Source organism: Takifugu rubripes, chromosome 8 (genome assembly GCF_901000725.2).
Source record: "Takifugu rubripes chromosome 8, fTakRub1.2, whole genome shotgun sequence".
Lineage (NCBI taxonomy): Eukaryota > Metazoa > Chordata > Actinopteri > Tetraodontiformes > Tetraodontidae > Takifugu > Takifugu rubripes.
Genome location: NC_042292.1, coordinates 9,092,834 through 9,115,154, shown reverse-complemented (window position 1 = coordinate 9,115,154; position 22,321 = coordinate 9,092,834). Strand labels below are relative to the sequence as shown.

General features: G+C 50.5%; 2 protein-coding genes across 3 annotated transcripts; one reads left to right on the top strand and one right to left on the bottom strand.

Annotated features, from left to right (window-relative positions):
- Nucleotides 1-120: 120 nt before the first annotated feature.
- On the bottom strand, nucleotides 121-4,769 carry orc4 (origin recognition complex, subunit 4). 2 transcript variants are annotated; one of them, XM_003966677.3, is made up of 15 exons: nucleotides 4,079-4,769; nucleotides 3,198-3,303; nucleotides 2,808-2,894; nucleotides 2,640-2,716; nucleotides 2,439-2,529; nucleotides 2,293-2,368; nucleotides 2,134-2,219; nucleotides 2,015-2,063; nucleotides 1,739-1,890; nucleotides 1,497-1,670; nucleotides 1,337-1,423; nucleotides 1,160-1,268; nucleotides 996-1,091; nucleotides 456-523; nucleotides 121-382 (listed from the first exon to the last, which is right to left on the bottom strand). In XM_003966677.3, the coding sequence occupies exons 1-15, from the start codon at nucleotides 4,129-4,131 to the stop codon at nucleotides 200-202; spliced, it is 1,494 nt and encodes a 497-aa protein (XP_003966726.2). In that variant the 5' UTR covers nucleotides 4,132-4,769; the 3' UTR covers nucleotides 121-199. The 2 variants fall into 2 exon arrangements, with proteins under 2 accessions (XP_003966726.2, XP_011604701.2); XM_011606399.2 differs by lacking the exon at nucleotides 4,079-4,769 and having other exon boundaries at nucleotides 3,202-3,303.
- On the top strand, nucleotides 3,946-22,294 carry mbd5 (methyl-CpG binding domain protein 5). The gene is made up of 10 exons (XM_011606398.2): nucleotides 3,946-4,049; nucleotides 7,070-7,635; nucleotides 7,720-7,822; nucleotides 8,053-8,224; nucleotides 8,417-10,774; nucleotides 17,757-17,947; nucleotides 18,028-19,125; nucleotides 19,252-19,325; nucleotides 19,589-19,664; nucleotides 19,741-22,294. The coding sequence occupies exons 2-10, from the start codon at nucleotides 7,523-7,525 to the stop codon at nucleotides 19,801-19,803; spliced, it is 4,248 nt and encodes a 1,415-aa protein (XP_011604700.2). The 5' UTR covers nucleotides 3,946-4,049; nucleotides 7,070-7,522; the 3' UTR covers nucleotides 19,804-22,294.
- The last annotated feature ends 27 nt before the right edge of the window (nucleotides 22,295-22,321 follow it).

Genomic DNA, 22,321 nt, shown 5'->3' with positions numbered 1-22,321 from the left:
TGATCACGTTTTTCTTCTTCCTGACGGGTCACATGACAAATTTTCCTCCCTGCACGAGTCGGACACGACTGAAGCGCAAGGGAGACCGTTTCCGGGGGAAATGAGGTTCAAAACTATCTGTTGGATTTTCAACACTTTATTGAAGAACTTTATTTATTTAGGGGTGAGGACTGGAGACCTGGGATCTCCCGTCCAGGTCTCAGCCAAACGCTGACATGGCCCACTGTCTGACATCTGTGGGGCATTGTGGGTATTTCTGCAGGGCTTCCATGATCTGACTGTGGTCCAGCATCAGTCTCATGAGCTGGTACTCCTTCTGGGACTTTGCCGTGGGGCCGTCGACGGGGCGGATCAGTTCCAGCTGCTGAAGGTGCTCGAAGGCCTGAGGACAGAGCAGAGAAGGGGTCAGGACTGGAGGACCCGGGTCCTTGCTTTGGATGGCGCTTCAGACCAACCTTCATGATGATGGGAGTCTCAAAGTTGTAAACGGAGTTTGGTCTCCTCTGCAGGAACTTCTTGAACTCTACAACCAAAGATAAAAGAGGCTCGTCATATTTTACATTTTTAGATTGTTTAGCCCACGTTGTCATGTCACGCTGAAATTTAGGATCGTGACATAAAAGTCAAATCAAAGAAGGAAAAGTTGAGGTGACACATGGTTAGAATTTGGCCCCATTGGAAAGCAACCGCAACATTTTCAAATTTAAAGGCCTTTTGAAAGCGAACTGAAGCAGCAGAAGTTCAAAGGGCCACTGAATCCATTGGCCTGAATAAAGACCCCCCCCCCCCAACCTGAGGGAGGGCAGCGTTGCAATTGGCCCACTTTAACATTTTTATTATTTTTTCTCCCAAATCTGAATTTGAGCAACAAGAAGGTTCCTGTGCTATATTGTTTCTGGCCACCAGGGGGCGTGGCTGCAACGATCAACGTTTATTGGGGGACCACATAAAAGCCGTTTTCTGTTTCCATGGAAACAAAGAGGTTCCCTTCACACCGTTGTGAACCATCTGCAGGTTGAACGGCTCTCCTTCGTAAACGTCGTTCAGGTGTTTCATGGCGATGACGAGGCAGAGCTCCAGGATGGACAGACCTGAGAGCACGGACAGATTAGCCTCCAGATTTTAATCCGTCACATGTTGAGGGGACGCTCGCTCTCACCGTGCAGCATGTTTGCTTTGGCGTCTGTGAAACACAGTCTGCTGGCCTCCAGCAGGTCGGACGTCCTGAGGGTCGCCCTGGAGACGGAGACGCGACTCAGACAAAACATCTGGAGGGAAGAAGTCCAGAATCAGACGTCTGCTGCGGGGAATCAAAATCGAGGAAGACGAGTCGTACCAGCAGAAGGTGCAGCGAGCGGAAGTCTTTACTGGAGTTAAAATGTCTTTGGAAAACCTCCTGCACCAGTTTGTCCTCACACAGACTCTGGAAAACACGCCGACGTCATCACCCGCGTCCAGAACGCTCATTATTCTGATTATTATTCATTCCGACCCACCTCCACGCTGCCGTTCCAGTCCCGCGCGAACCTTTCGTCGGGGAAGTTGTCTGGCAGGCTGAGCTGGGTCCTGACCCGCTCCAGGTACTGAGGGAACGTCGGGCTGTTCAGCAGGTGGATCTGACGGTGCGAGAAGCGCGATTTGACCCGTTTCTCCAGCAGCTCCAGAACATCCTGGAGGAAGGAGAGACGTGAGGAACGTCTAACTCAAGTTGAATTGTGGGGGACGTTGGCAGCCTCACCAGTCTGCAGGTGAGGCCGACCACAGCCACGGGGGCCTGGGCGGACTGGGAGACGTCGAACAGGTTGTAGAGCAGCGTCTGGTTCTTATGGTGGGCGAACAGGTCGAACTCGTCCAGGACGAAGAGAACCGGGCGGCTGCTGCTGCGATCGCCTGGCCAGAAACACCCGACGGGGATTTAGCCCAAATGATGAGAGAACGTCAACGACCACAAAACTGAATTGGAGAGAAATATCGCATTAACTTTTGCTCCCCCGGGTTTGTGTTCTGACCTCACCTTTTTTCAGGGCCTCGAGCAGAAATGCTAAATTTTCCGCAAAACTTCCCTGAAAAGAAAACAAGGCTCAGATTTCTCGATGGAGCTTGTTGAACCAACATGAAAGCGCCTCCACTTACGAAAACCTTGTCGCCGACGGCGTTCTCCAGGTGGAGCTGCCGCGTGATGTCTTTAAGGGCGATGCTGTCGCTCGTCTGCAGGAGCCCTGCAGGCAGGAAACGCATCCTGGCATGCAGGGACTTTCAGAATAAAAGGGGGGATTTTGGAGCAACGGTTACCGTTCAGGTGAACCTGCAGCAGGTTTTTCTGGACCTCTTTGTCCTGCAGCAGATCTCTGAGCACACATTTCAGCAGCTGCAGACATAAAAAGCTGAATATTAGGAGCACTTCTCGCCAACGCTCTTACCCAGAATGCAAATCTCACCATGGTTTTCCCTGCCCCCCTCGGACCGACGATCAGCACAGAGTTACTCTCCCCGTGCACGGCCGTCCGCCTCAGCAGCTCCAACAAGTGCCTGAGACAGAGGACTACGTTACCCACAATGCCCTGTCAGTTTGTCGGAGTTCTGACTGAAACTGTCTTATGTTTATGTTAATACTAATAACGATGATATTGTGACCCTACTTGTGCTGAGCTTCCACTCCTTCCGGTCTGACAGGAAGCTGCTGGTGGCAAATTCGCTCCCTCAAAATCTCCTGAAGCTAAACAAAAATAAATAAATGAAGGAAGCTTTAACACAGCAAGTGATGATTTATTTATTTTAAAAAAGGTTAAAGTAAAGATGATCCAAACCTTTGGGACACATTCTCCCACAGGCAAATGAACATCTTTGACCTTCCTCTTGCTCATGACGACCCGGTTCGAATTCTGTTCTGGGTTCTGCAGAGAACGCTCCCCAACATGAGTGCTTTTGTCCATTTAAAAAGAAACCAAATCCACTCGCTCCCATTCAACCCGACACACATGTAACAAGCTACGGTGAATGGGATGATCTGAGGTGCTTCTGTCTAAATGTGTCGGACTGAAACCAGGTCGGAGAGTGAAAGGTTCAGTTCAGTACAGGACTCGTTAGCACTGCTAACTTAGCAGTGACCTACAGATGCTAACTACGGTCATGCGAGTGGCTGAAGTAACCGATTAAATCAGTAAAAGGAATTAAAAGTACAAAACGAGCAGACTTACGCACACGAACCGGCGTTCCCTTCCACCGAATCTTCGCGGGAAATACGGTCTTTCAGCGGTGACAACTTCCGGCCGTGACTGCTTCCGCGTCTCTGATTGGCTGAGCCTTGAAACAGGAACACAACAGGGAGAAAAACAGGAATACTACAGAAATGTCTGCGAGTTATCCCGAGATTTAGGTAACTCTTTAGAAAAATAGAAATGTCTCAGTGGATAAATGAAATGAACTCATCTTAAAAAAATGTTTCGATATTTTAGAAACTCTCGGGATTGTGTATGTTCCAACCATCCCTCTGAAAATAAAGCATCTGCCAATGTTTTCATTTGTTCGTGTTTTTCCACACAAACGTTTAATGGGAATGATCTGGACACAAGTGCAGAAAATAAATTATAGGATGAATGGCAAATTCCTGAGAAAAATATGGGCCAATAGATCATAGCATCAAACGAGACTTTTAAATTTTAAAATAACTTTTGGAGGGGAAAAAAACGGGGGGTAATTAACAGAGAAACGAGGTGTCACGCCTCTGTCGGCCTTTCAATTTGGTTATTAAGTGTAAAATTCATTGGTATTTTCTCCAGCATGCACCACAGATGGATCCAGCTCCACCGGTCGGACCCTGATCTCCCTGCGTGCGTGAAGACGCACGCTCGTCGTCGTTAACCTCGTCTTCCCCACGTCCCCGTCATCTTTGATCGGGTTAATTGCAGACTTTTGGAGCTAATCCGGTCTGTGGAGGTAACGCGCATCACCTCTCCCATCTGCTGCCTCGGCCGCGCATGCGCGCTGCGCCTCTCCATCATTTCCAATATCCCAGTGTAGGAGAACCAGCAGAGGCAGAGAACTAATGGGTATGTTTCTTTTTCCTCATTTTCCTCACCTCTCAAGCGCGCTCTTGTGTGGCCGTGTCAGCGTTTCGCTGCCGGGACACATTGACTGGAATTCCCGGAGACCCCGGGCTGCTTGCGGCTTGATTTGACGCAGACGGAGACGTTTGTGCCTGAAAAGCGTCCCCCCTCTTCTTCTATCTCCCCCTCTGCAAACGCAACGGGGCTCGCACGGCTGCTGGCTAGCATGCTAAGCTAACTCGGCCCTGGTCCTGGCCTCGCTCTGGCCCCTTTGCCTTAGATCCGTAGAGTGGGCCTAGTTGCGTTTTACTTCGACAGTTTGACGTCGGAACCGGGGTCCTGGGTCCGTCGCTCGCACGGGCCCAGGTACGGGTCCTCGATTATATCCTAAAACGCTGTTAGCGTAGCCGAGCTCACCTTCTAATTCATTATTGGTACAACAAGCTAGCCAGGCTAGCTAATGGTAGCTAGACAGCTGACGCTTGGCATGCTAACCCCCAGCTAGTTTAGATGCTGTGTCCAATGCATCACAACAGACAGGGCTGCTTTCGCTTGTTGACACGGTCACTTCTTATTGCGGAGGCCCGCTGATGATGCAGCCTGGCCCAGTGATGATCCCAATAACCTCTATCGCTCTCAGCTTTGCTCAGGAAATTGGTCACCTGGCTCAGTTGATAAGCGTTCACCAAGCTAATTGGCTATTAACAGGCGTCCAGGGTCCTGCGGTTGGTTTGGAGATATCCACAAGCAGCTGTCATCTGGTCCAGTTTTTGTGGAAAGGGGCTTGTCACGTTGCTAATGCACTTGTCTGGCTGTCAACTTTGAGGTCTGCTGCAGGGAGACACAGCTAATCTACTCTTAACTCTAACTAGAGCAAACTCCAGTGGGTTACCAGTCAAATTTAAATGCTTAGTGCAAGTTTGCATGAGAAATAAATGGAGACAGTTGCTGCAGAGCTCTGCGTGGTTCCGTGTGAGTGGACCAGAGAAAATCTGTCCTTCTACAGTACATGACGTTCCCTGTTCACATCACAGTACCGGCGGCTTTTTAATTGAACTGCACCAGAACCGACTACGAATCTGACCTGAACTGCATCCGGATTGTAAAAGTCCTCCTTATGCCAGTGGAATTGGGCAATATTGTCCAAATTAGGGCTTCATGTTTCGACAAATCCTGATACATATGATGAAGACGTTTAAGAACGTGTCATTTATCTTGCCGTACATTTCATGTATTCTTTTTTCAAATGCATGTGAATGATTGTGCAGCTATTAAACAATCTTTTTATCTTTTTGTGAGGGGGGGGGGTCGCGGCATTGGTAAAAATGTCATCGTTGTCGTGGTCGTGTGTGTCAGCGGTGAAACAGAATCTGAGCCCAACCTGTGGTTGGGGTTTACGTGCTCACAGCGTGTGTTTGATGTGTGTCAAATTAATCAGATCTTGTGTGTTGACGAACCTTCAGGGTGAAGAAAAAAAAAACCTCAGCCGAGAGCTGCGATTGCGCTGCCTTGATTTAACACACATGAAACTCCTCCGAAAATGTTTCCCCTTGTTTAAAACTTCTGGTTCCGGCTCAGTTGTCGACTTGTGAAGGCCAACTTTAGTATTTCCCTCAAATTTGGACTGTGTTTGAAATTAGCTGCTTTTCTTAGCGGACCACACATGTGGGTACTCAACCTTTCACTTTACTTCCACTTTTAAGAGGGTGAGAAAAAAAGTGTTTTATATCACTTTATGTCTGGTTTTCCGGTGCCGGTATGATTCTTGCCGCTGGAGCGGGTCCAATCCTTGCAGAATTCCCGTGACAGGTGCGTCAGTCTGTGCCAAAAACATGTTTTCACCTTTTTGTAAGTTTACCTTTGTCATCTCCGGAAACACGCTTGAAGCATTTAGTGAGGAAACCTGAGACGTGCGCACCTCAGCATCCGTCCGCTGGTTCCTGTGTTTTCTTGTCAGGGGCCCGGCTGCATCTGGGGAACCTCACCGGAACTTTCTGCTGTTCAGCTCAGGAATTCTTTGAATTCGATGTTGGTGAATTCGAACTGAAAACATTGAACGTTATTTAATCCATTGTTGTTCCCGGACAACACAACCATTCGCGATATGATGAATAAAAGGGCTCTAATGACCATAAAATCCACGACAACCCCGGTATAAATCCCGTTGGAGGTTTCCGCTGGGGTCCGACCTCGGTCCCGTGCTGAGCTTTGGCGTGTTCCAGGAGCGTTTGGAACGCTGACGTTGGTGAGTGACGTGTACAAGCTGCGTGCGTTCAGTGGGACTCAACTCGGTGATGAAATGGTGCTTCAAAGCCCCGAATCAGCATTGATCATTTTATGAATCGGGGTCAGCCCAAACTGCAGAGACACCAAAGTAAATGTGGGAGTATTCCGGGTCACTGGAGTATTCCTAAAAATGTGCTGAAGACAAGCGAGGAGGCCGAGGTTTTCAAACGATTGAAGACGAATCAAAATATCTCAAATGTTTAAGCGTCAGTCGTCGTCTGGGAGGATTAAGGAGGCTGCAAACGGAAGAGCGGCTCCTCCCAACGCTCCTGGAAAACGCCGTCGTCCGGATCACGGATCAGTCGGAAGTGGAAGTTCTCGATATGATCGAGAAGATGAGTCACAGCGTTTGGTTTCTGTCTGCGCAGGCCAATCACGGTTCTAATCCATTTATGATCCGGCGCCGTTTCTGGCGCTGGGCTTCCACGCGCGGCCCGTCTCCCTGGCTGCAGGGACGCAGCGGCAGGCTGTTGTTGCGGGTCGGTCATGAGTCAGCAGCAGCGGCAGCAGCTGACCGGAGCCACGCTCCAGACGTGCTGATCGCTGCACGTTCCAGATAGGAGAGGCAGAATCTGCATGTATCCCTCTTTTAAATGGAATATTTGTACTGCAAGAGAGCATTGTGTGTGTGTGTGTGTGTGTGTGCGTGTGCGTGTGCGTGTGTGTGTGCGTGTGCATGCGGTCACTTCATTCACTCCATCTCCCATTGACTGATCATCTCCGTTCTGCCCACACAGGAACCATGAGAATATCACGCCCCAACTGCGTTTGGGAGTCGAGATCCTGAGCACGGCAGCTGCGGCCGACCGAGGGACTATTTCCTGGGTGGAGGAAGACGGATGGTAAAAGTTGAGCAGCAGAAGACTCTCCGGTGAACCGGTCCCACCGCCGCTGCCTCAGCACCCTCCTGACTCTAATGGCTCTGAACGGCGGGATGCAGTAATGGACCTTTGTGCAACATTCAGCACCGTCACCATGAAGCAGCTGAAAGGGTAGGGTCCGCTGCCCGCCCGCCCGCCTCCCCCTACCCAACCGCCCCGACACCGACCTTCGTCCTGCAGCTCTTCCCGTCTCCGCAGCCCTCCTCCTCCTCCTCCTCCGCCGCTTGGAACATGACGAGCGTCGCGGAGAGTCTGGTTGATGTATGATAAATATACCTCTGAGGTGTTGAGCGTAAAACCGGCGGAGCAATGAATGGTGGAAAGGACTGTGAGTCAGGAGAGGAAAGGCAGGCCGTCCCCGTCCAGGTTCCTATTGGCTGGCAGCGCAGGGCGGAGCACGGGGGCGGGGTTGTGTACGTCAGGTGGGTTTGGCTCTCTCACAGTCACATTTGGACATGAAGGCCCAAATAAATCCGAACTGTCTCCTCTTGGTTTTCCTCCTGCAGTCCCAGCGGCTCCTTGCTGTCCAGCTTGGAGCAGGTGAAGACCTACCTGCTGACCGACGGAACCTGCAAGTGTGGCCTGGAGTGTCCGCTCATCCTCCACAAGGTAGCTTCTTCCACTTTGGCTCCTACGGGAGGGAATTCCGACTGCTGGGTGGCTTTGAACTGTGGGTTTTTGGTTGTTTCCTGTGGAGGCTAAAGCTGATATCGACCAGAGCTTTCACTTTATCCGCCATGTCCTTCAGAATTGAATGATTGTGCGATAGAGCGGTGAGCTCACGAGGAACGCGGCAGGAATGAACCAACAGTCCAAACCGCCCTGCTCTTTGACCGCAGGTGTTCAACTTTGACCCGGGGGCGTCCGTGAAGCAGAGGACGGCCGAGGACGTGAAAGCAGACGAAGATGTCACCAAACTCTGCATTCACAAGAGGAAGCTTCTGGCGGTGGCCACGCTGCACAAGAGCATGGAGACGCACCCCCCTCTGACGCTGAGCAGCCCGGGGAGAGGTACGGACCGCCCATCCCTACATCACTTCACTGTGAAAACATTTCCTCGTCAGTCAGAAGGGTTTTTTTGGACATGTGGGACCAACTGGGTTTGTTCCGCAACATCAAAAAGGGACAAAAAACAATTTATTGCTGTTCAGCTGTTGATGATGCAGTGTTTAAGTCCTGGTTTTGTGCTTGTTTGCCTTCAAGGGACGTCGGCAGTCGTCACAGCGCATTCCACGACCCATCGAGCAATAAGGAGTAAACCCGGAGAGGGCCCGCCGAGCGCCGTCGGTTTGGACTGTAAGATTCCCTTCAGGATGATGGTGGCAGCAGGACAGCAGCAGAGGATGTATCCACCTCATGAGATGAGTGGTGCGCAACAGCTGGAGCTCTACTCGGGGTACGTCAGGCCTCAGAGGATGGGCGCTGGCGAGCCAGGCCCCAAATCCCCTTACCGGATGGGCTACGGAGGGATTCTGAGCCCGCCTTCCACTGGTGCAAAGATGTATGGAGATGGCTCCCAGTCCCCCAGCACAGACACTCTCGGCAGCCCCGAGGGCTTTGCAAGGACCAATCTTTGTGGGTTTCCAGGAGTGGGGAGCCCCGGCTCGGCATCCATCCATGGGAACGCTCGGACGCCTCTTTCCCCCCCCAGTGTAATGCTTCACGGCTCCCCCGTGGGCCAACCATCTTGCGCCATGGCAGGAAGGACTAGTACGCCCCTCTCACCAACACCCACTGCCAAAAGCCCCGTCATGAACATGAACATGCCTCGGGGAAACTTCCCCGCAGGTATGGAAATGCCACGAGCAGCATTCCACCATAAAACACAGCCCCCCATGCACCCCAGGCCACCTCCTCCATCCATACCACCATCCTGCGCCCTTCAGAAAAGGCAGTTGACCTCTGAAAAAGACCCTTTGGGCATCCTTGACCCAATTCCCAGCAAGTCAGTCGGCCAGCCCCCCACCAACACCCCAACCCCCCCCAACTTCCAGCCTAACATCCACTCTCAGGTACCAATGATGAATGTAAACATCCCCCCTCCCGCCATCGTACCCCTGCCGAGCAATTTACCTTTACCCACGGTGAAGCCCGGGCCCGTGGGACATGCCAGCCATGTTCAGCGGACTCAGCAGACGGGTCCAGCTTCCTCCATGTCCCCCTCCCCCGTCACGTCCCCGGTCCATGTTGCCGGACCAGGCCACGGCCGGATGGAAGCCTCTCCTCATCGATCGCGCTCCTCCTCCACCTCCTCTGATCACGGCAACTTTGCAATGCCGACTGGCCATCAAGCCACGTGCGGCACCATGAAGGTCCCTCCACGCTCTCCCAGGTCGGCTATGGGATCTCCCAAGCCATCCATGCCCTCGAGCCCCTCCACTAACAAAGGTGACCCACTTTACCAGTACAAAGACTCCCAGTTGCTGCCCGGGATGGGAAACTCGGTGGTGGGCCAGCAGCACACCAACCCCATGTACTCGCCCACCTCCTCCTCCTCCTCTTCATCTTCTTTAGTGACCCCCAGCACTTCCCAGAAGGGCCACCCAGGACTCCTTGGGATGCCCCTCAATCAGATCTTGAACCAACAGAATGCAGCTTCTTTTCCCGCCAGCAGTCTCTTGTCAGCTGCAGCCAAAGCACAGCTAGCAAATCAAAACAAACTCAGCGCTGCTGGTAACAACGCCGGCACCATGGCCGGCGGTGCTGCGGGTATGGCAGGCATGGGGCCGGGCGGTGGGGGTAACGGAGCCAGCAACGGGCACCCTGGCTCTATAGGTGGCCCGCGAGGCATGGAAGGACACAGCACTTTAAACCCAATGCTCCCGCCAAACTCCCCCATGCTGCTCAACTCGCCCGAGGGCCAGAGCGGCCGCGCGGCGCTGCGGGACAAGCTCATGGCTCAGCAGCGGGATTCTATGCGCAGCCGGAGGCAGTCGTCTGGAAGTGCGGCTGTGAGCCACGACAACAGCAACAACATGGTCTACAACATGATCAACAAGAGGGGCATGGGGGGGCCACACATGGGGCCCAGCGCCACCGAGCAGCTGCGGAAAGCCGGTCGACTCGGAAATCTTCCCCCCAATACCTCCATGGCCCAGCTTCTCCAGTCCATGAGCTGCCAGAGCTCTCACAGCCATCGTCCATGTCCCAGCCCGGGTCCAGGCTCTGGGGCGGGTCAGCTGCACTACAATGACGGTGCGACCGTGGTTCCGGGTGGCGCGCAGCAGAACATCCTGTCTCAGCAGAGGTTGCGAGGCTCCGGGGACGGGATGCAGCACTGTCAGAGCATGGACAACTCTGGAGGCCACATGGGCCCTCGTCCCGGCCAGTTTCCTGAGATGATGGCCCAAATGACCTCCCTGAGTAACTGTACAAGCATGGGGCCGGGGGGTCCTGATGGCATGCCGTTGGGACGCCTCAACACCAACCCTCCACCGCTGTCCCACCCTAACCCTCACCCCTCGCAGCAGAGCCTCCACCATGGGATGAATCGGACTAACATGGGGGTGATGCCGCATGGAGGTGGCGACGGCAGCTGTTCCCAGAGCATCGCGGAAACAGGTGAGACACAAACACAAGGAAACTGACAGATGTCGGAGCGCTCGTGCATCGGATCAGAAATGCTCCCGATGCGTTGATCCAGTTAGATGGTGTTGAGCTCCGACACAGTCGGATCGAGGAAAACACAAATAGATAGATACAAGCATGAAGCTGGAGGTAAAGATTGTTGTTTGTAATTATAAAAAGGCTGAAACTAGTGGAGCCAGTGAACAGTTTCACAAGTAGATCCACAGGAAGGTGTCACCAATGAGCAGCATATCAACCACGGGGGAATTTTGTTCCTCTGCTTCAATTGAAATGCTTTTTCAGATTTGCATTTTTCTTGTCTAGTTTCACTTATTTTGGTCCAATAACACTTAAGGTGTGGGACAGGATGCAGTGGTGTCAGTGCTGCTGATGATGTGTGCTGTCGAGGTACGGTGAGCTGAAATGAAGGTTGCTAATCTTGTGTCTCTGTGTGCTAATTGTGAGTCAGCCAGTGTTTCCATTTGTTTTGTATCCTTTTGTTTTATGCTAGCATCAGTCAGTGGTGTAAGAAGATGGAAATGGGATCTGGATCGTGCTTTAAGGGAAGCAGCCCCGATAGGTCGCTCAGCTAGCTGGTCGCTATAGTAACGCTAGACCCTGAATAGAGACCAGAGTGAAGCCTTTGATGAGGTTTCAGACCTGTGTGTTTGCATGACTGTGTGTGTGTTACAGTATGTTTGTGTTTCTGTGTGTGGAGCAGTTTCTTTCTGTCTTTGTGGCTGTTTTACAGCTTTGAAAACACACAGATCTTTCTCCGTCGGGCTCGTCCTCGTCTAGAATTTAATTTATTAGGTTTTTATATCCCCATGTGGCTAATAACAGAACCGTCATCCTCCACCTGCTCGGATCACCAGATTACTCTGAGGCTGCCAAATTTGAAGTTCTGGAAAAAGTGTGCACCTTAGATCTGAAATAGAACCACGAGCTAAGCTAAAGCCAGGATGTGTCAGAGCTCAGACAGCCTGGAATAAAACAGTTAAAAAGGAAAGTAAGCGGAATTTTTAACTTTTTAACCTCTTTTTTGTCTCTAAACAGCTCAGTTCTGCTCTTACGTTGACCTTAAATGTTTTGCTGAGCATCGTGGAAGACTTTAGAGCTTTTGGATAAATGAAGATGGGTTGTAATTTTATATTAGAAAAGGTCAAAGGTCACTCGGGCATCCTTCAGCGGGCTGTTCAGATCCACACGGTTCCTTGTGCGATTATTTCTTTATACGAGAGACATTTGTGTCTGCATGTAGTCACAAACCCTGTTCGTGACTCTTTAGAAAATTGTTGCATCTGAACAACACGACAGTGTGACGACGGCTGAGCTTTGAAAGTGGCTTCTTTAACGCTGGCCTCTGTCCATCTGTTTATTTGTGGCTGACACCCCCAACACGCACACATACGCCAAAGTTTCAAACCCACCCAGCTGACCCCCTCCTCCCCAGCATTGCACATTGCACCCAACCCTCCCCTCTCCATCCCTCTCCCCCAGCGAGCTTCCTGCCAGTGGACAGCACTACCAATCATCTCTAGGTTCCCATGGCAACCTCCCCCGGCAACAGCCGTCACTATATCATAGCAGAAGCAGAGAGATGTGTGGGGGGTCTGGCCTGTGTCGTGGCTCTCAGCGCTAAGAGGAGTGAGGCGGGGTAGAAAGGGGGGGTTTAAGAGACAGACACAGCTGCCCTTCAGCTACCTCGCACCAGCTGCTCTCCTCAAACAAACCCGCCACGCGTGTTGGGCTTCACTGGTTCAGGCTTTGTCTGCTGCTGCGTCTGCGGCGATGCACGCTGGTGCTGCCCAGCTCAGCCGCAGCACATCTGCCGCAGGAGCAGCTCCACCACCAGCTCAGTCCTGACAAAGTAGAAGAGGGAAAAAGTCAAGACTGACTTGGAATTCAGATTAGGGATGTCGCAATGACTAGATTTCACAAGTAATCAAGCACTACAGTTAATCCAATGCAACATTTCCACAAGACCGTCAGAAAATATACCGGAAACAAAAGTGCAACTCACACGAAACATGACGAAAACAAAGTAACGCAACAATCATGTGATTCCACGGGTGGTGCTTTGTTTTTGGTCTGGGGCTTGCTCAAGTATGGAAAAAGAAGAGTTTTTTTGCCCCTTGAATTCATGAAGGAATTCAGCTTTTGGGATTATTTTCACAACAGAGAAAATGACCAGTTTGCCACTGTGGATTTTGGCATTTCTCCTGATTGGCCAGTGACAACACCCCCTGAATTCAGCAAGCTTGCTTCTTCTCACCGCCCAGCAAGAAGGGTCATCCGGACAGACATCTCGCTCATATTATTACAAGAACTTTGGTTATTTTCCAAACGATCTTTATGATATTTATGGTAGCTCCCATATTGCCAGACACCTTATCAAAAGAAAGTACCAGCCAGTGGGGAGGACTCCTGGGTTACAGTTAGGACTCATGATATGCACCAGCGATGCACAGCCCTCACGCCTCAAGCATGTGGAACAAACATAAGTCAAAGGCGAGTACCAACTTGCTGCTGAACAAAGTCCTGAACAGACACTCTCCTCAATAGAGCCAGGGATGCAGCCGTCCCACAAGTAGGGGAAACGGCTGCAGACCCCTGCTCGTGTAGCCAAAGCTATAGCCTCCAGCACGCAGTGGCCAAAGCTATAGCCTCCAGCACGCAGTGGCCAAAGCTATAGCCTCCAGCACACAGTGGCCAAAGCTATAGCCTCCAGCACGCAGTGGCCAAAGCTATAGCCTCCAGCACGCAGTGGCCAAAGCTATAGCCTCCAGCACGCAGTGGCCAAAGCTATAGCCTCCAGTACGCAGTGGCCAAAGCTATAGCCTCCAGCACGCAGTGGCCAAAGCTATAGCCTCCAGCACACAGTGGCCAAAGCTATAGCCTCCAGCACACAGTGGCCAAAGCTATAGCCTCCAGCACGCAGTGGGCACAAAGCAGCGCCGTGCCCACTTCTCCTGATGCTCGGTGTCCTGTCCATATAAGAGCGGCTCGAAACGGACACAGCATGTGTGTGTTGCTGCTCCCCAACCGGGGACCGTGAACGCACCACCTTAGGTACAAAGACCTGGTTTCACAACTATACACGTTTTCCCCGGGGCGAACTAAGTGCATGGAAGGCTCACAGAGGGCCAGTAACGGCACCATCTGAAGGGATGGGTGTTTGAGAGTCGTCGTTAGGCTCAAATGGCACACCAGTGCTGTTTTTTCACTAAAGCCTATATGGCAAGGTCCTATAGCTGCCAGATAATTGTGGAAAATAATTTTCCTATATCGATTAACTCCAGTAAATATGACGGTATCGCTGACACAGGACACTGATAAGGGAGGGAGCTCTGGTGTTTTGGGTCGTGTTCAACACACTCTGAAAGAGCCCAGCAATGGTCAAAATGATCCACTAACGGTTCGCTTGTACGGCTACACAACGGTTGCAGTCACTCTAGATGCGTGTGGAACATTGTCCCTCTCCCCTGCGAGAGCCAGTCCCTGCACACCAGCAGTTGCCAAGGCTGGGCGCACAGATGTATCCAGCCAGTGCAATGGTGGACAGTGTGGAGCGATAAGAATCACCTTGAGGTTGGGTCCCCTCACTCTGGTGAGAGTTGTGGGTCCCGTAGCCATCGGGGAAACGCATAGATCAGATGGCGTGGTCACGTGTGCGCTAGTGCGTCTACGCCCAGAGGAGTATCCAGGGTGCAGAGAGATGAGGACAGAAATGTTGTCCATCCTCATGGGACACGGTGGCCCGAGAAGAATGGGTGTTTCAAAGTGTTTCTAGAACAGAAATGCAGCCAAGAGCATGAGAAGGTTCATGTGGAGACTCTGGGGTCGGGCTCCTGTCTCACAGACCTGCCCACGTAAATTCTACCCCAGCCGGGTCAGCTGGCATCTGTCGTGACCGCTCTGCTGGACGAAACATCGCCCACGCGCGCACCCCCCCCCCCCCGAGTCAGGAAAGATAGGGCATGCCAGTGGTGCAGAGCCATGATGCACGGGAACTATCTAGCCGGAGTGAAGCGACCCAGTTCTGAAGGCAACCAAGATGGATCGCACAGATGCCCAAAGCCATCTTCTCAACTGGACGAACCAGTGATGAGGCAAGTGCAGAGAAAAGAGCTGTGGATGGCAGGGAGCTAAGGGATACTTCCAGAAGGGATATCTCCTGTGTCGGACAGAGTTGGCTCTGATTGTTATTACAAATCCCCCCTTCCCTCCTTTTGGGAGTGAGGAAATACCTGGAATAAACACGTAACACTCTTGTTTCAGCGAGATGACAGAAATTGCTCTTTTTTTCTAACGGAGAGGCCAGGAAAATGGGGAGGGGACATGGACAATTTGGAGCCTGTACATCACAGCCAGGCCGAGGCTGTGTATTTCGAGAAGCACATTGCAGCCGCTGTTCTGTCGCAGGAGGCACCAACAAAGATGCTGTGGCACAACGGGAAAATAACGCCCAAGCTCTTCTGCACAAAATGGCCCCACGGCAACCTGTCGCTTTGCTCCCAAGGGCCACGCTGCTGAGAGACGGGGCATCTCCATTTGCTTTGGCCCTTCTCCACCTCGGCTCTTGGCCTGGCTGGGACAGACTTCTCTTTATTTTCACACTCTCGGGCAACATGCGTCTGTGCTTGTGAACATTTGGCTCAGGGCGCAACGCAAACCTCCGAGGTGATGATTCTCCTCTCGGCGACTCGCTCCCAAATGGGCAGTGTGGTATGCACACAAAAAAAGCACGATGGTAGACCTGTGGAACGGAGCAGCAGAATGCCCCGCCTGGTGACAGAAGCTGCTCAGCCACTCGCTTTTCCTTCCTTGCCTTGAAGTTGGGGGTCACAACAATCGCTGACAGTGGCAGGAGTGTGGTCAGGGTGGGAGACTGGGTGGGTGCCAGCAGGCTTTGTTCTCCTTCCTCTGTGGAAGGGGACAACTGGGGGTCACGGCATGGGTGCTTGTCCTTCTTTGCCACTTGATCTCTCCTGCATCGAGGCAGAACCAGAATGCCTTCCTTCCGTGCCGATTAGCATATCTAGTATTTCGTCCCACTCATGTTAAGCCATCTCGCTTCTGAGTGAAGAGGGTCGCCATCGCCTTGTCTGTGGCCTGGACTCAGACACGCTGGATCCAGAGAGACAAAATGGCATTGGCTGCCGTGTCCTCCCACGTGTTGGTGTCAGCAGACGCCCCAAACAGCTCTGCCTGTGAGGACGGTGCGTGTGCCGAGACGGGCTGTGCAGACGGAAACTGCCCGGGCTGAGTTGGCGGTGTCGGGTGCCTGGAGGAGGCTGCGGACAGCTGGACACAGATGTGCAACTGCAAGGGCTTCCACCAGGATAGGGCTCCTGTTGCTGTCCGGACAGTTACTGCAAATGTTGGACAGCTCGGCCAGCAGTTCTGGGAGGAGGAGCTGCTTCACCGCAGTACGTGCCAGAGGGAGCTTCTTGCCCCCGTAGTGGGATCGGGTAGGCTCAGATATGTCAACCGGCGAGGGAACTTCCAGTTTCTCTGCTGCACATTTGCACATGAAGGGAGAGCTCCCTCCAGCTTCCTCCCCATTTGGTGGATCTGGGCAGCTTCGACATTTGAGCCAGGGCTGCAGACAAGAAAATGTTGTCTTCCTTCTCGTCCTCTCATATTAGGAACGAGGCTTGATCCACATCCTCTGTGAGGCCAAACTTTAAGCGTGTCCTCCTCGGACTTTACATTGAATTGGTAGGAAATTCAATGTTTGTCTTTAATTTGCAATTATTTTGGGTGGGTATGACCTGGCATTCTCCCAATATTACATCATCCCCTTCATACATGAACACGATCACGTAGCGCCGGGTTGATGTGGCGACCTGTCGAAGAAAGTAAACATTTAGCGTTTCCCCCTTTTGCTTTGTCCCATATGTGAATAAATGTCGGGCTTGTGCTTCCAAAAATATGGGATGCCCATTTCATGTAACTTTAACATGAAATAAAAAGAACCAATATGTGTTGACAATATGTGGTCGGCTAAAATTCAACAAATGATTAAAATGCTTAAAAGTATCTGAAACATTTGGTTTAGCTGACAGTTGATTTAAAAGCTTTAGAAATTTGATTGGTCAATTATAAATAGATACTTAAATATACAAATATTGGGTCATATAATTGGTCATGTAATTATATTTTGACAGTCAACATTACTCATTACAGCCCTCATAAAGCTCAATTAGGTGTTGGAAATTGAGTTTCTCTTTTCTCCATCACCAGCACCTCTGCTGCTGCTGCTGCAGATGTTTCAGAAACCTTTGCTAAGTGTGTCTGTTGTGCCCCGTCTCAAAACAAGCTCAGTCTTTACAATACTGCAGTAACCTATTTTATATCCAGAGGTGGTGTGGTGGTCAGCACTGTTGCCTCACAGCAAGAAGGCCCCGGGTTCGATCCCCGGTTGGGATTGATTGGGGACTTTCTGTGTGGAGTTTGCATGTTCTCCCTGTGCCTGCGTGGGTTCTCTCCGGGTACTCCGGCTTCCTCCCAGTCCAAAGACATGCATGATTGGGGATTAGGCTAATTGGAAACTCTAAATTGCCCATAGGTGTGAGTGTGAGAGAGAATGGTTGTGTGTCTGTGTGTTAGCCCTGCGATTGACTGGCGTCCAGTCCAGGGTGGACCCTGCCTCCGCCCATTGTGCTGGGATAGGCTCCAGCCCCCCGCGACCCTCAGTGGAGGAACAAGCGGTAGAAAGTGAGTGAGTGAGTGATATCCAGAGACATGAGGCCATTTCAGATTGTGGTGAAGCCCACATTTCTTGGTCTCAAGAAAAAGGCCGTTCCATGATACAAACATTGATTGTGTTGCGAAATGAGTGCATAATAATCTTGATTATCTTAATACCGTGATAAGACGGTAATTGCACCTACCTACCTCTGTCAAACACAACCAGACATCCTATAATACTTATTTGTCCTAAAATGTTTTATTTGGTTTGGTTTCGCAGGAAACGCGGCTTCTGTCAGTTGTGGGATGGGCTCAGTTCAGATGTACCAGCAGCAGGTGCACCAGGCCGTGCAGCAGGGGGCGCCGTCACACCCTGCCTACCAGGGGCAGCAGCACTTCTCAGACAGTGCCTCCTATGCTGATGGGAACGCCAACACAGGCTCCATGGCGTGCCTCTATCAGAACTACCAGGTGAGATTTTGGTATTTATCAACTTAGCAGTGGCAAATACTAAGTCTTCCTGGTCATGTGACCTCTCCTAATTTCTACAGCAGGGGATGTTGTTGCACTCGCAGTTGGGGGAAGGTCAACAGGCCGAGGGACATCCATCAGGCTCTGAACGGGGCGGCCCCGAATCCGTGGACGCCATCTATAGGGCCGTAGTCGATGCCGCCAGCAAAGGCATGCACGTTACCATAACGACCACAGTGAGCGGGACTACGCAGGCCAGTCCAGTGCCTGCCCTCAGCGCCATGAGTGCCTTCACCGCCTCCGTTGGTGAGCCCGTCAACCTCCCTAAAGCGGTAAATTCGGTCCTACACGGGCACCAAGAAGGAGACGCGTTAGCCCGGTCACGGCAGGTGAGGCTGGCCGGGCGGGGTCAGAAGAACATGGACCCCGGCAAGAATGCAACAGAGAGCCACGATGCCAATGAGTACTTCCGCTCACCCGGTCGCGGAACTCCGAGGGGACAGTGGGATGGGGAGTTGCAGCACGGAGGAGGATATGAAGCTCATACCAACAGCGTCTGGGGCGGCGAGGAGTTCCTCGAGTGCTCCACCCAGGTTAGGAGTAGTCCCTGCATGGAACGACCCGCCAGTCTGGCACCAGCTCCCCCCTGTCCGACCGACGGTTCCAAGGACCACGGCCTGGTCATTGCCCAGGAGAAGGTCTTCCTCGACAACGGGTACCGGTTTAACATCTGCAGCAGGACGCCAAGCAACTACAAAGAACACCTGACTCAAGTGGCAGATCGCTGCACACACATCAACGGTGCCACCCCCCACTTTGGTACTCGGGATTATGGCGAGGTCCTGGGACCACCGCGGCAGGAGCTGACGGGAGACGACCAGTCTCCGAGCTCGTCCACGAGCCTGGAGGGACCTCTCGCCACAGCCAAAGACTACAGCCACTACAATGGCCACTTCAACGGTATGGCGCCCAGCCCATCGGACACCAAAAGCCTGAGCAGCGAGGAAGACTTGCGGCAGCCGGACTCACCGTCCTCAGAGCTGCTTCACTACCGCTCCCGGACCTTCAACATGGGGGAGCTAGTCTGGGGCCAGCTCAAGAGCTTTCCACACTGGCCTGCCAAACTGGCGGGAGGCGAACAAGTGCACAGCGCCACCATGCAGCTGCAGCAGGCCAAGGTACTTCCAGTAATTGTGCGTCATGGAAACGCTGCTTTTAAAGAGGATTTGGTTCTGATACCTTTTCTGGTATAATCGACAGTCCAAAATTTGCTGATTGTGATCATTTTTTTCATTTTTGCCCAGGTGGAACCAGAGAAGTTGAAAACACTCACTCATGACCTGGAAGCTCTCAACCGAGCCTCCAAAAGAGGCTTGAAGTGAGTCACATGGGCAGAAGGGGTGTGGTCTTTAAAATGGGCGTGGCTGAAAGAAGTAAAGCATGCTATGCTAACTCCCCCGTAGCAGATCGGGGGGTTGTAATTCTATTTTAGCGCCACCTACAGGCCGATGTAGCTCTCACCGTTACGGGTAATAAACATTAGCCATTTGTGTCACGCTTCCTTATTCAGTGCTAATCGCTCATCATATTACAAGTATTGTTGATGAGCGTGTCATGTGACCTGGGCTCTGTCATCAACAGACCCGGCAAACTGAATAATCACTTGGAAGCTGCTATCCACGAGGCCATGAGCGAGCTGGACAAGATGTCCGCTACCGTGAGTATTCCCCGGTCCTTCAGCCTGTTGGGCTTTGCTGCCCCCGGTAACGCTCTTCCCTCTGGCCTGCGCCCAGATCCCATCCCGGGATCGTCAGGTGAAGCTGCCCAAGCCCAAGAGACGGAAGATCTCCAGATAACAGTGAGTCTGTTGCCTTCGGAGACGTCGTCCGTTCGGGCTCGACGTGATCGGAGCTCTCGCAGGTGCTACCCACCGACTCAGCGGTACATCGTCGCCCAGTGACGTCGACTTCACGTCCGACCACAGAAGGTGCTGGAAATTCCAATCACCAATACAGTTTCAACTGTAGAGAGAAGAACATGGAAACGGTTGTAATTTGTCTACAGCTCACTGAATTAACTATTTTTTTCTAGTATAAAATAGTAAAACCAACACAAAAAGCAACAAGCATTACCTAACATATTTAAGGAAAAATAGACAGTCCAAATATTTCTGATACATTTTCAATATGTATATAGATGATCCTGAAATTTCATGCTATTAAGAATTGTATGTAAATATTGTACAATGTCATGTACAAGCATACTTAATGCACATTTTATCTTTTATTGTACAGAAACGAAGCAGAAGTGTACCAATGTCTTTGGTTTCTATTCAGAATGTGGCTGCAGACGGCCGCACGCGTAGGATAAATAAGAATTCAGCCTAAAGATTTTATATGATCGACTGTAAGACGTCTTTTTTATCATAAGGGAACGGGCGAGTGTGTGTTCTCCACTGTAAACGTCACTTGGCATCAAACATGACGCAGCAGAATGAACTTTACCGACACAGAGTTCAGTTTTCTTCACAAAGGTTGTTTGTTTTAGAAGGAAAGTCCACCTGGCGACGCCCCAAATGTTTTTTCGCTCGTTACGTGTCTCCGATCATCTGAATCCTGAGGGAAACATCCATCCTTCTCAACATAGTTCCTCTGTTCGTGTTTGTCTGAGGGGATCGTGGGACTTTTCCATACTGAGGACAGATCGGTTGTCTTTAGCTCCTGCTGATCCCAGTGCGAAAACACAGAAAAACACGCAGAAACCGCACGGTCCCTGAACGCATCGTGCATTCTGCTGGTGTTAGCGGGGATTGTTTTCCCTCACCGTGTTGCATCGATGTTCTATTTTTTGTTCTTGTTTACTGTTTTTAGTATTTTTAGGAGAATTCTAGCTTTAGTCTAGATTATGGTGAGGAACACTAACTTTTCAAAAATGTGTATTTTTTCACATTTAGTGGCCTTGTGTGTGTGATTTTGTTTTATTCTTGTAAATTATTTATGTATAGACTCCATATTTATTTTAAGCTTTACAAATGTGCTAGATGGCAATAATACTACCGAGTTGAAAACTCAAGCCTTATACGTGTTTTTGTATGTTTTCTTCTCTTAACAGTCAAAACATCACGTGCTCGCTGTTTTTATTTAAGTTTACAGACGACAACTTCCAACTTATGGATCCCAACGTTCTGCCTGCAGCAACAGTTTATTTATAATTATGCACATGAGGGGAGGACACTTATGTTGGAAAAATGTTTTCTTGTTTTTTCATTTGAAACAAATACTACAATGAATGTGAAGGCAGAGCGAACCGTCGAAGGCCACCTCAGCTCCCGTGGCCCGTAGCAACACACAAACACACACACGTGCTCCTCTACACCCATGGAGTGCAATAAATCAACACTAATCCTTATTTGCACACGTTCGTTATACACAACAGAACTATCGCCCATCGAGAATCTTCGGTTCAACTCCGTCAGGCTGTTTTTGGTCAATTTCTTATTTCAGACATTTTTATTGTAGCAGAAATATCAGTATTTTAGATTTAAATCAAGCCCTGAAACAATGGTGGAAATCTGGATGACACATTCATCCAAAATTCTGTTTTAATTTTGCTGTTCTGGAGAAAAGTTTGGGTAAAGTTCATTCTGTCTCTGGGAATCTTTATTTTTCATTTTGGAGTCATTTTTCAGCATCAGCGTCATGTTACATGTGAGGAAGTTAATTTAGGCCAAAATTCCAAACGTCCATGAAGGAGGAACTCCGGTTTGTGGTTCAACTGCTTTGTGTGATGAAAGTAAAAGAAAATGTTCCCAAAACTAACAATGCATTTATTTTTCATTTTAATTCAGGTTTGATGAGACCTGCAAATGTATGTGTGTCTAACCAAATGATTTTTGGAATTGGCCCGAATTGTCTTCCTCACATTCGTGCTCAAATATTTGGAGAACTTAGCTCTGTGCCATTTGTTTCACCATCTGAGGTTGTGTTCAGGTGTGTGTGTGTTTTCTGATTCTCCTTTCTTCTCCCCTTCCTCACCTTCATCAGTATTTTTTTCCCCATCTTGTGATTAAGTATATATTTTCTCACTAATATATACTTTACAGATCATGGACATGCGTGAAGTATGATGTGCACTTGATTTTTTTTAAACTTCATTAATGTGGGTTAGGGTTAGTTTGTCAAAGTTCATTATTTTGAGATTCTTTGGATTTTTTTAAAAAATGGTTTGATGTAAGCAGCATTTTTTTGTAAATATTGTGAAACATTACAGGTCATGCAGTGATGTAACATTGTGAACAATGTTACACAGATGTTTAAGATATTAAAAACATGGTCACTCTTACTTGAATTATCTGTTGTGTAACATTTATTCACC